The sequence below is a fragment of the Mauremys mutica genome, chromosome 12 (assembly GCF_020497125.1).
Source record: "Mauremys mutica isolate MM-2020 ecotype Southern chromosome 12, ASM2049712v1, whole genome shotgun sequence".
Taxonomy (NCBI): Eukaryota; Metazoa; Chordata; order Testudines; family Geoemydidae; genus Mauremys; species Mauremys mutica.
Genome location: NC_059083.1, coordinates 29,602,419 through 29,615,326, shown reverse-complemented (window position 1 = coordinate 29,615,326; position 12,908 = coordinate 29,602,419). Strand labels below are relative to the sequence as shown.

Sequence of the window (12,908 nt, the reverse complement as noted above, 5' to 3'; positions counted from 1 at the left end):
AGGGGACATTTTACCAACATCAACGTCGGGTGGGCGGGCAAGGTTCATGACGCGCGTGTGTTCAGGAGCTCTGGTCTCTTTAAACTCCTCCAGGCAGGTACTTTCTTCCCGGACCACAAAATAACGGTTGGGGATGTGCAGATGCCTACAGTGATCCTCGGGGACCCAGCCTACCCGCTAATGCCCTGGCTCAGGAAGCCCTATACAGGCGCCTTGGACAGAGAGAAGGAACTCTTCAACTACCGGCTGAGCAAGTGCAGAATGGTGGTGGAGTGTGCTTTCGGACGTCTCAAGGGGAGATGGCGGAGCTTACTGACTCGCTCAGACATCAGCGAAAAGAATATCCCCGTAGTTATTGCTGCTTGCTGTGTGCTCCACAATCTCTGTGAGAGCAAGGGCGAGACCTTTTTGGCAGGGTGGGAGGTTGAGGCAAATCGCCTGGCTGCTGTTTACGCTCAGCCAGACACCCGTTCCGAGAGAATATCCCAGCGGGAAGCGCTGTGCATCCGGGAGGCTTTGAAAGCTAGGTTCCTCGGAGAGCAGGGTAACCTATGACTGTCCACTTGATTTTAAGAGAGCCTGATCATGGGCCTGTGTCTGTATGTGTCGAGTTAGATCTGAGGTTACATACCCCGTTCTCCAAGTTTCCCCCACTTCCAAAGCACGTTTTAAAACAAATTAAATGTAACACTAATTAATAATAAATCTTTCGTTTACTTTGCATTTCTGTTCAGGGGTTGAAACATGGACGCATACTGTGCTGGGTACGGTGTGCACTGATGTACAGACCGCTTGTACAATACAGGACGGACAGCCTCCTGCTCCTACATAGGTCTCTGGGGTGGGGGACGGTTTAAAGTGGTTGTGCATGTAGGGGTGGGTTTGCAGGAAGGGGTGTGTTTTGCAGGAAGGGGCGAGTGGTGCCGTCTTTGGATACGGATTTGGATGACGTCTGTGGGCTGTGGGTTTGGGCGTAGGAAGGGGTGAGGGGTGTGGAGGAAGGGTGAGTATCTGTCCGTGGATGAGGGCTCTTGTTGGGGCTCAGGGCAGCGGAGAGGATTGTGCCTACGGTGGAAGTGCATGGTAAGGGCAGCATGCCTTAACATTAGGGGGTGGCAGGCGCTAGGACCCTGGACAAGCATACACATCACAGAATGACCCGGGGCAGCATACACCACACAGAGTGACCCTGGTGATTACTGACTGCAGTCTGTGTGTGCCCTGCAGTTGATCCTGCCCCCGATAGTCTGTACCCTGGTAATGTAGGCTATCCTGTGCAATTATAAATCCCCTGCCCCCCACCCCCACATACACAGTCTTCTGACACGAAAGACGTGACGGAAAGAGTGAACAACAGCAAACAGCTTTTATTAATCTACTACATAGTGGGGTGATGAAACTTGGATTTGGGACTGGGTGATCCTGTAAGGGAAGCACTTCTACACAGTTAGAGCGTGAGAGGTGTGTGGTACATTAGCGCTCAGCTGTGGTGCAGTGACAGTTCTCACGGCCCCTACCGCCCCTCCGTCTTGTAATTTTCGGTGATGGGGGGACAGGACTTCTTGGCGTTGGAGGGTGGTTGCAGATACAGTGCAGGGGGGCTCTCTCCTCCTGCCTGCGGTCCTGCAGAACATCAACAAGGCGCCGGAGCATGTCCGTTTGCTCCCTCATTAGCTCAAGCAGCGTTTGAGTCGCCTGCTGGTCTTCCTGCCGCCACCTATCCTCCCGTTCGATCCGTGTGCGATGCTGTTGACATAGGGTCTCCCTCCACTGTCTCTGCTCTGCCGCCTCTGCTCTGGAGCAGGCCATCAGTTCCGCGAACATCTCGTCCCTAGTAATTCTCTTTCGCCGCCTAATCTGAGCCTGCCTCTGCGAGGTGGATGACGGGGCAGTCCGGGAAAGAGCAGAAGCTGTGTGATGGGAAACAGTAAGTGATTTCCTTGAACAGATACATGTTTGCGAACAGTGAACACAGTCTAGTCAGTTTCTCTGAACAAGACCATACAGGGCACCAAGTCCCACGAGATCTCAGGACAAGTTCGAGATTTCGGAATACGCTCTCATTGGCGGCGCCATTGCACAGGAGAGCGGACAAGCGGGGAGAGACAGCTGAATCTGTCTTGCAGACAGTCCTGGTAAGCCTTAAACTAGATAATGCTTATCAGTTAGTGGATAGCTGTGCTCTCCTGCTAAAGGCAATCTGGAAAGCAGAAAGGCTGAGCCTTTTCCAGCCCCTCCCGCCAGTGCACGGGAAAGATCAATGTATGCTTGTTCTCTGTGGCCTCCAGCACGTGGCTGTTAAGCGAGGGTCATTGTTATGCAACCTAATTTTAAACCATTAACAATAGTAACAATACACTAATTGCCCTACTTAGATGCAGCCTTTCCAGAATGAGATCACCCTGAGGCGGGTCACTCGTACTCAGAAAGAGCGGATGCTAAGGGAAGCCCTGCACAGACCAGGACCATATGCAGCAATGCTGGTGGAGGCGATGATTCCTCTCTACATTAGGATCATAGAATCATAGAATTCAAGATCAGAAGGGACCATTATGATCATCTAGTCTGACCTCCTGCAAGATGCAGGCCACATAAGCCGATCCACCCACTCCTTTAGCTAGCGACCCCTGCCCCATGCTTCGGAGGAAGGCGAAAAACCTCCATGTCCTGGCGCGGATGTCCTGGCGCGGAAGAGTGTGCTTCCACGGAGCACCCAATAAGGCACCTCTCCCCAGGAACCTCCTGCGGAGGCTTTTCGAGGAACTCTATGACAGCTTTGTTGAATTGTCCGTAGAGGATTATAGTTCAATCCCTATTTGTGTGGACCTACTTTTCATATAGTTTTACATTGAAAATTTTTTATATAGTGTTTCCATTTTTTCAATACATATTTTATAAAAAATAAATGTTTACATGTGTATAGCACTTACCGCCTGATCCTTCCCCTGATTCTGAGTCCAGGTTAACGGCAGGGGAGGGTTGGTAGGGGATCTCTGTGAGGGTGATGAAGAGATCCTGGCTGTCAGGGAAAGTGGGAGTGTGTTCGCTGTCGCCTGCGCCGTCCTCCAAAGACCCTTCCTCATCTTCCCCATCGGTGAACATCGACGAAGAACTGTCCCGGTACACTATGCCATCCTCGGAGTCCACGGTCACTGGTGGGGCAGTGGTGGCAGACCCACCGAGAATGGCATGCAGTGCCTCGTAGAAGCGGCATGTCTGGGGCTTGGCTCCGGAGCGTCCGTTTGCCACTCTGACTTTTTGATACCCTTGTGTGACGGGTCTGACACCCCAGCACCCCCTTGTGGCAGGGGCGGGCTGGGGGCCTAGCGCCGTGCCACTCACTTGTCCTTCGGTCTGCCCCTGGTAGCCGGCGTATTACGGCCTACCGGCCAGAGTCCATAAACACCCCCCTTCGGGGCGGGGTAGCACGGCCTAGCGGCCGGAGTCCATAAACACCCCCTTCGGGGCGGGGTAGCACGGCCTAGCGGCCGGTGTCCATAACCATCCCCTTCGGGGCGGGGTAGCACGGCCTAGCGGCCGGAGTCCAACAACCTCCTCCTCGGAGTGGCGTAGCACGGCCTAGCGGCCAGAGTCCATAAACACCCCCTTCAGGGCAGGGTAGCACGGCCTAGCGGCCGGAGTCCATAAACACCCCCTTCGGGGTGGGGTAGCACGGCCTAGCGGCCGGAGTCCATAAACACCCCCTTCGGGGCGGGGTAGCACGGCCTAGCGGCCGGAGTCCATAAACACCCCCTTTGGGGTGGGGTAGCACGGCCTAGCGGCCAGAGTCCAACAACCCCCTCCTCGGAGTGGGGTAGCACGGCCTAGCGGCCTGAGTCCAACAACTCCCTTCGGGGCGGTTTAGCACGGCCTAGCGGCCGGAGTCCTACAACACCCCCTTCGGAGCGGGGTATAAGGGGTGGGGGTAGGGGGACTCGGGCCCGCCCTCTCCACCGAGCCCCGACCCAGGGCCCTGTTTATGGCAAGCTCTCCTTGCCACCCGCTCGGCGGGGATCCGCCCGCAACACGCCGAGCGGTACTGCAGCTTTAAGGCTGTCAGTCTCTACAATCCCCTGGGTCACTTCCTACCCTGTCTAGCCGGACGTTTGCATTGTGGGAGCGGTTCCCCCGTAGGTCCCCTCCGGCAGGCGTCCCTCCCCGGGGTCTCCGGTACGGCCACTGCTCGGCTGACGTCCCGGTCCAGGCTCACTGGCTCTCCTCCTGCAGGAGCTGACGGTCTGTGTCCTTCTCCCCCGGTGGTCAGCCCAGACTGAGCAGACCTGCAGGCTTTTATACCGGTCTGCCAGTTGGAGCATGCCCAGCAGAGCTTCCTGGGCGTGGCTTCCTCTGCTAGCAAAGAAGGGTTAACCCCTGCTGTACCAGTGCGGGGCTGTCCTGCCCCGTCACACCTTGCCTCAGGTCCTTGACTTTCACGCGGCACTGCATCACATCCCGGCTGTATCCTTTGTCTATCATGGCTTTGGAGACCTTCTTGAAGGTCTTTGCATTCCGCTTGTTGGAGCGCAGCTCCAAGAGCACAGACTCCTCGCCCCACACAGCAATCAGATCCATGACTTCCCGGTCAGTCCATGCTGGGGACCTCTTTCTATTCTGGGATTGCCCGGACTCCTCTGCTGGAGAGCTCTGCATCGTTGCAGGTGCTGCGGAGCTCGCCCGATGTCCAACCAGGACGTCAGATTCAAAGTGCCCAGACAGGAAAATGAATTCAAATTTTCCCGGGTCATTTCCTGTGTGGCTGGCCAGAGAATCCAAGCTCGGACTGCTGTCCAGAGCGTCAACAGAGTGGTGCACTGTGGGATAGCTCCCGGAGCTATTAAGTTCGATTTGCATCCACACCAAGCCTAATTCGAGCTAGCCATGTCGAATTTAGCGCTACTCCACCTGTCGGGGTGGAGTACCAAATTCGAACTAAAGAGCCCTCTAGTTCGAATTAAATGGCTTCCTGGTGTGGACGGTTGAGCGGTTAGTTCGAAATAACGCTGCTAAATTCGACTTAAAGTCCTAGTGTAGACCAGGCCTCAGAAACAAAAAAGTTTTAGAAAAGATCTCATGATTCCTTCTGCCAGTCTCAGGAATGCTGAATACTTGGTGCTGTCAGTACTGCATGGCCATTGATCAGTTTATGTTTCCAGGCCTGGTATCTTTAGGTAAGACTCTAAGCCTCAGATCCTCAAAGGATGTAGACTGCTGTCAATGAGAGTTAGGAGCCTACAAACCTTGGAGGATCTGGTCCTAAAGATCTAAATATAAAAATTAACATTCTCCTTTATCTTTTTAGTTCATCCCCTGTTGGGGGAGCTGTACTCATGTCCTGCTTGGGGCCCATGTCCCGGCTCCATGTACAGTCCCATTGCTTGCCCTCGCCATCTGTTCCCCTTTGTATGGCCGGTGCTGTGTTAGATCAATACTGACGTTCTTTTAGGGGACTTGCCCTGGGTAACAGAGAGAGAGCTAAGGCCTGAATTCTCACAGGCGCAGCACTGCCAACCCCAGGCATTTAAAAATCACAAGTCAGGCTCCTCGAAATCATGAGACTTAATAATAAATTGTCAATGTTAAGGGTTTTTTTTATTTCCCTTTTGGTTTCTCAGAGCTTTAGGCTGCACTGGGGTAACATTTTAAAGTTTTTCTCTGCAATGAAGAGCGCTAGAAACATCCTTTCTTTAGAAAACGGAAGCTGAGAGCCTCATCACATGATTCCAGGAGCTGGGGTTTCAACAGACACAACAAATATTGCAAGAATCGTGATAAAATCATGAAAGTTGGTGAGGCTGCAGCCCCTTTACACTGAGTCAGAGCAGCCTTAGTGTAAACGAGAATCAGGTCTTGAAAACATTGATTCCAGCTTAACCACATTTTAGCCTGTGAGTTTATCATCACGAGGCTTGAAAGGATTCACTTTTATTCATAAATGTTGGCAAACGTTGATTTTGCTGCGAACACACGAACCAATGAAAAAATATTTCAACGGGTACGTGAAAATTACAGATCTGCAAAGTAAGAACAAGGCTGCTTTACAACTTACTCAAGTTTGATTTAAGGAGAGAGACTTTGTCTATTTTGAGAGGTGATCTTAGCCACCTGTGTTCTAATGGTTATAAAGCTTTAACATTTTGAATCTCAGTGTGTACTGTCATTAAATAACTGTGGTCTGACCCACTATTGTCGTATCCCCCCATAATTTCCCACAACTGTAAACATTTAAGTTGATAAAAATTGGAAAGAAATGCTGAAACCCAGAATGTTGTGCAACTGAAACTTTATCTCAAGACATATGGAAAAAGTGCTTAAAAAGGAACATCAACTTTTTCCAACAAAACTGATATAAAAGAAGAATTCTGCCAAGTCTGAATGTCACTCCTTAATCACACAGACCCTCACCCTGCAAACTCATCATGCCAGGGGATGCCCAATGTGAGTGGTGCCCAAGTGAAGCCCCACTGACCCCTCACACCAGCACAGGGGGCTGGTTGCCGGAGCAGAGCCATTCTTCACCAAAGCTCCAGGCCTGTAATGTCACCAGGGGGCTGGTTCCTGCTCTGCAAACAGCCTGAGTCACTTCCAGGGAGGGAAACCCCCAACTGCTGCTGCAGGTGGTGGGGCATATTCCTGCCCAGAGGGAGTCATGGCTGCAGAGAGCCCCGTGGAAAGTCTCCAGGAGGAAGCGACATGTCCCGTCTGTCTGGAGTATTTCACAGAACCTGTCAGTCTGGAGTGTGGGCACAATTTCTGCCGAGCCTGCATCAGCCAGTGCTGGGAGGGATCCGATACAGCCGCCTCCTGCCCTCAGTGCAGAGAAACTGTGCAACAGAGAAACCTCACTTCTATTTGCCTCACAACACCCTTTACAGACCACACATAAGATCTGAGCACTGCACAAAACCCAGCCGGGGCAATCCCTGCCCTGAGCAGGTTACAGTCTAACTGGGGAGGGGGCGGGAAACTGAGGCACAGAGAGGCACAGTTACTTGCCCAGGACAGATGTGACTTGAACCCCAAACTCCCCAGACCCACTCCACTGTGCCAAGCATTACGCCATGGTGCCACCTCAACATCAGCTTCCCTGAAGAAGTGTGTCCGTTAGGAGGGAGAGACGCCTTGGTAAAGGTCCAAGGCCCAGCAGGGAGAGGAGGTTTCTCACTGGGATTCTGAACTCCTGTTCTGCTCCATGAAGGGTTAAACTCAGCTGCCGCCACCCTGCACTAGAGGAGATCACAGGGCTAAACGCTATGTGGGACCCCGAGCACCTTGAGTCCACACACAACAGGGCTCTAGGCAGCTCAGGTCCATGCCAAGACTGGATTGTAGCCAAACTAACCCCAGGCTGGAGCTGACCGGTGCCAGTCTGACCTGTTCTGTTGTGTACGTAGGCAAGGACCAGCCAGAGCGGTTCCGTTAGTCCCACCAGGCAGCCTTTGAAATCTCCCAGCTAGAGAACTGCAGGGCACATGCACCAGAGCCATGTAGCCTCCACAGCTGCAGGTGGAGTCAATGGAGCTGCAGGTGCCCAAACCCTCTGACAACCAGGCCCCAGGTGCCTAAAGGTTGGCACCCAAAATCTAGACCCTAAATTAAAGGGCATTTGTTAAAGCTGGATTCAGTCCACCACTGGGCTCTGGTCCTGTATGCAGCTCGTCTGGGCACATGGGCTGCAGGGAAGGAGAAAGCCCCTCCCCCACGGTGAGGGATCCCTCCAGCACAGGGGCCTCTTGTGCCTCCTCCCCAGCAGCTGCAGGCACAAGGCGTGTTCCTGAGAGGGCTGGGAGTGGGGTGGGGTTGGTGAGGGCGGGTGGAAGAGGGAGGCGGGTGAACAAGGGACAGAGGGACGTCGGCAGTGTAAAGCCTTGCCTGGCTTTACTTACTATTTTTGTAATTCTAGATGATTATTTCCATAGGCAGGGTTTTAAGAGATGTTTGGGGTTTTTTTTTCTGTCTGGTCCCTTTCTGGCTCCAAGAGGAAACGCAAACAAAGAGCACAAACAAAGCCTTCCCCACCTCCCCCCAGATTTGAAAGTATCCATAATCTAAGCACTTAGCGGGGGTCTCTCTCTTGTGCGGATTGCCTGATCTTCAGTAGGGCTGATCTGTTTCTGAAACCTTTCCGAGAGTCTTATGGTCTCCCTATGGTATGGATTGCTTGATGTTTAACAAGGTGAGACCTCTGTATGAACAGTCTAACGGTATGAACAGTCGATTGCCTGATGTGCCATAAAATTTGATCTTTGAGCAAAACTTTCCCCACAGTCCAAACATTTATGAGATTTCTCTCCTGTTTAGATTATCTGATGTTTAGCAAGGTCTGACCGCCATATGAAACTTCTCCCACAGATTAAGCACTTATGGGGTCTCTCTCTTGTGTGGATTGCCTGATGTCTAACATTCTAACTAAAGCAACCCCATATTGTAACCGAAACTCTGTTTAATGTTAGGAGTGTGTGTTTACCTTAAAAGTGTGAATGTATGTGAGGGTGTGGGATGGGATCAGTCCCTGATGCCAGCTCATTTCAAAGACCAGCAGCCAGCACCACCCTGATGGCTGAAGAGCAAGATAGGTGAAACTTGCAAAAGAACCCACCCAAGAGAAAAAAAAACAAAAGCCCCAGGAAGAAAAAGATCAAAGTCACATCTGCCATTAACTGATGACTCATGGTCATACAGTGTCCAGGGGCAGTGAGACAGGACAGGATCTATGGATAGAAACATATAAAAAGATGGGTACAAAATCATAGGGTTGGGTTCTTCTTCCAGTTCTACGATCATCCTTCAGGAGCAGCGGTGCGCACAGACTGGACCCACCTCCCCTCCTCATGACTGGACCACCTGGCCAGTGTACTAGGACTGAGGCTGGTAATTATATTCCATCTGTAGAACTGTGTGTGTGTGTGGGGGGGGGGGTTTGAACAATCTTAGCTAGGAATAGAAACTGAATTAGTTATCTTTTATTCCTATTAAGAATTCTCTATGTTCACAGTAAACGTGGCATATTCTCTTCTCCCTCAAAAAAGACTCTGCTAGTTATTTTTCTAGAGGTGCACAAAGGTGTCACAGAAGTTGAGATTGTGTGTGAATTATCTAGTATTTAATGCAGTGTGATCTCAGTGTGCAACTTTTGCCACAGTCCAAGTACTTTTGCTCTTGTGTAGATTTTCTCATGTAAAACAAGGCCTGATCAGTTTATTAAATGTTTCCCACAGTCTAAGCACTTATGGGGTTATTCTCCAGTGTGGACTCCCGGATATTTAACAATGTTTGACCTCCGTATAAAACTCTTTCCACAGGCTAAGCCATTATGGGGTTTCTCCCTGTGTGGATTCTCTGATGTGTAACCAAGCTTGATCTCCATGTGAAACTTTTCGCACAGTCCAAGCACTTATGGGATCTCTCTCCCTTGTGGATTGCCTGATGTCTAACAAGGTCTGACCTCTGTATGAAACTTTTTCCACAATCTGGGCACTCATGGGGTCTCTCTCCTGTACGGATCCTCTGATGTGTTATAAGATTTGAATTGTATGTGAAACTTTTCCCACAGTCCAAACACTTATGGGGTCTCTCTCCTGTGTGGCTTATCTGATGTGTAGTCAGTGCTGACTTCCAATTCAAACAGTTCCTGCCCTCGGAAGTATTGATAAGATTTCTTTTCTGGGTGGCTTCTCCCATGGTTTTTTAGATCTGAGCAGTTACTGAAGCTTTCCCCACACTCTAAGCACTTATGGGGTCTCTCTCCTGTGTGTATTTTCTGATGTGTAACAAGGGCTGATCTCCATATGAAACTTTTCCCACAGTCTAAGCACTTATGGGGTCTCTCTCCACTGCGGATTCTCTGATGTGAAACAAGGGCTGACCTCCGTATGAAATTTTTCCCACAGTCTAAGCACTTATGGGGTCTCTCTCCTGTGTGGATTCTCTGATGTGAAACAAGGGCTGACCTCTGTATGAAACTTTTCCCACAGATCAAGCACATATGCTGTCTCACTCCTTTGTGGATTGCCTGATGTTTAACAAGATTTGACCTCCTCAGGAATTTTTTTCCACAGATTAAGCACTTATGGGATCTCTCTCCCGTGTGGATTGCCTGATGTCTAACAAGGTCTGACCTCTGTATGAAACTTTTTCCACAATCTGAGCACTCATGGGGTCTCTCTCCTGTATGAATCCTCTGATGTGTTATAAGATTTAAGTTGTGTGTGAAACTTTTCCCACAGTCTAAACACTTTTGCAGTCTCTCTCCAGTGTGTATTCTCTGATGTATAAAAAGGTGTGACCTCCGTATGAAACTTTTCCCACAGTCTAAGCACTTATGGGGTCTCTCTCCTGTGTGGGTAGCCTGATGTGTAGTCAGTGCTGACTTCCAATTCAACCAGCTCCTGCCCTCAAGGCATTGATAGGGTTTCTTTCCCGTGTGACGTCTCTCATCGTTATAAAGATCTGAGTGGTCATTGAAGCTTTCCCCACAGGCCAAGCATCAAAGTGATTTCTCTCCAGTATTTATTGCCTGAAGCATAACAAGTTGTGGTCTCAGAACGAATCCTTTCCCAAAACCAAGGCATTGATAGCATTTGTCTTCCTTGGGAGCTGTCTGCTGGGCTGTAGGATTCCTGTGTCCTTCTCCATATATAACAGATTCATCCATTTGCTCCCTTGCATGGTTTCCCAGAAGCTTCTCTGAACTCTGCCAATTTCCCCAGGCTTCTCCCTGTTCACAGCAATGGGAAAAATTCCCTTCAGCTCTTCTCATAAAGGACCACTCTAGTTCCACTTCCCCTGCTGAGAGAGAGACAATCCAGACAGGAGTCATTATGCCTGGGAGAAAGAAAGAGGAATAGCACCGAGGGAAAACCCAACATACTAAACCTGCACAGACGGAGCAATTGGATTCTGCCTCCACATCCCACCCAAAAATTCACACAAAAGGAATGTTGGAAAGGAAACTCCTTCAGGGAACAGGACACATGGGAAGCAACATCAATGATATCTGCTGCCTGCAGCCCTGCCCTGGGTGAGATGAGGAAGAACCGAGGGCACTTACTGATTTGACATTTCTGGGATTCTCAACTTTTTCCTTCATTCCCCAGATGGTTTGTGTGTCAGTCCTCACCTGTGCGGGCACCTCTTGAGATCTCTTTTTCCTCGCAGGCCTGTAGATCGGGCACCCACGGCTCTTCCCCTCGTTCCAGCTGGGTGATCAGATCAGGTTTGGGAAGCAGGAATCCTGTTCAGGGAGTGAAATCAGAGCAGATCAGGGTGTGTGGAGGATTGAGAGAGCCTCTGTCATAAAGGACATTCCGTGGGTGGCACCTGTCTCTATGCTGTGCTGGGGGAACATGGAATCCAAGAGGACAGGAACATGGTCACTGAGCCCCTTTGGGGGAGGCAGACGTCTGGGGAGATGGGTGGAATCGGGACACCCTCACTAGGAGTTGCTAGGATCTGTGCTCTCTGGGGGCCTTGCTGACACACACCCCGCTCCAGAGTTAAACTCCTACCTATTTCTAAGCTTGCGGAGCCCAGAGACTTCCAAATGACTGGAGCTGTTACTAAGGAGGGAAGTGAAAAGGGATTATGTGTGTAAATGAGAAACAACACAGACAGGACAATACACGGCTTCTCCACCTTGCAAGCTAGGGGGGTCGGGTGGGGATGATTTAGTATGTGCCTTAGGTCTTGACACCCTAGTCTCACTGGAGAGGGCACAGAGCTGCAAGTCTCTCTCACACGGCAGCTGTGCATTACAGAGCCCAGTCCCCTCCAATCTAATTAACCAGGGAAGAACCTGACCAGTGTCAGACACGCAGACCCCACGGCTTCTAATAACCGAGGGGACGGGAATCCCTTACCCAGCGAGGTCACCGTCTCATAGTTCTCCTGCATGACGTCCCTGTAGAGGGCTCTCTGAGCGGGGTCCAGCAGAGCCCCCTGCCCCTGGGTGAAATACACAGCCACCTCCTCGAAGGTCACCGGCATCTGGAACAACAAGAGTCCTGCACTGACTACCTGCTGCCCCAGCCACAAACCCACTAGTCACGGGGGAAGAGGCCCAGAAAAGAAGAATCCCACCCCCACCCTGCTCAGAGCAGCCAGGAGGCTTCAGGGGGTGGGAGAAGGTGAGAGCTCCTTGTCCCCCCAGCACACGGAGCAGGGCAGGGTCTTCTCATTTCCCACACTCCTGCCAGCCACAGGCTGATACAGGAAGCAGAGCTCTGAGCTGGGGACAGGGACAGGAATCCCAACAGCTTCCCTGCGTATTTCACAGCAGCCTCAGGCCAGTGGGATGTTCCCTGAGAGAGAAATGGGGGAATTTCCCCACCTCCATGGGCCTGTTCACAAAATCAGACCCAGGTTGATCATGTTCCAGCAGGTTTATCACACCCTGTCCCCTCACCCTGGGTGTTTCCTGCCCACCCCCCACCCCCAATAAACCCTCCCCTTGCAGCTCCCTGCAAATCCCCTACCTGAGCTGTCTCCATCACAGCCATTTCCCTTCCCTGTCCCCTGGAAGACGGGACGATCTGGAGCGTCATGTGGACATGATTCCTCAGCCTGTCGGGGCGAGAGGGGAGGTTACAGAAGGGGCTTGAATCCATGTCATACCCCGATTCCCCCCTGCCTCGGCTCCCTCGCTGCAGACAGATGCTCTGCGCTCTGCTGTGCTGGGAAAACCCTCAGTCAGTTTACCACAACACGGACTCGGTCCCTCCCCCAGCACTGAACCCCCTGCGACACCAGTAGGTCCCTCCAAGGGGCCCTTTGTCAGAGTCATTTCCCTGCCCAGCTCCAGCACTTTCCCCAGGTCCCTCCATCACCTGCAGGCTCAGGCTCAGGCTCAGGCTCAGGGGCTGGTCTGGTTAGAGTGGCTCCAGCCACTGGAAAAAATGCCCCTGGGCTGGTCT

General features: G+C 51.5%; 1 protein-coding gene across 1 annotated transcript; it reads right to left on the bottom strand.

Annotated features, from left to right (window-relative positions):
• Positions 1-10,241: 10,241 nt before the first annotated feature.
• On the bottom strand, positions 10,242-11,907 carry LOC123346121 (zinc finger protein 251-like). Its single transcript, XM_044983348.1, has 3 exons — positions 11,856-11,907; positions 11,117-11,230; positions 10,242-10,785 (listed from the first exon to the last, which is right to left on the bottom strand). Exons 1-3 carry the CDS (start codon positions 11,887-11,889, stop codon positions 10,484-10,486), a joined length of 450 nt encoding a protein of 149 aa, XP_044839283.1. The 5' UTR covers positions 11,890-11,907; the 3' UTR covers positions 10,242-10,483.
• Positions 11,908-12,908: the final 1,001 nt, after the last annotated feature.

Coding starts and splice junctions, on each gene's coding strand:
- LOC123346121 (XM_044983348.1), bottom strand. CDS start 11,889: ATGCAGGAGAACTATGAGACGGTGACCTCGCTGG. Junction 11,231..11,855: donor TGAGACGGTGACCTCGCTGG/GTAAGGGATTCC, acceptor CTCCCTGAACAG/GATTCCTGCTTCCCAAACCT. Junction 10,786..11,116: donor CTCAAGAGGTGCCCGCACAG/GTGAGGACTGAC, acceptor TCTCTCTCTCAG/CAGGGGAAGTGGAACTAGAG.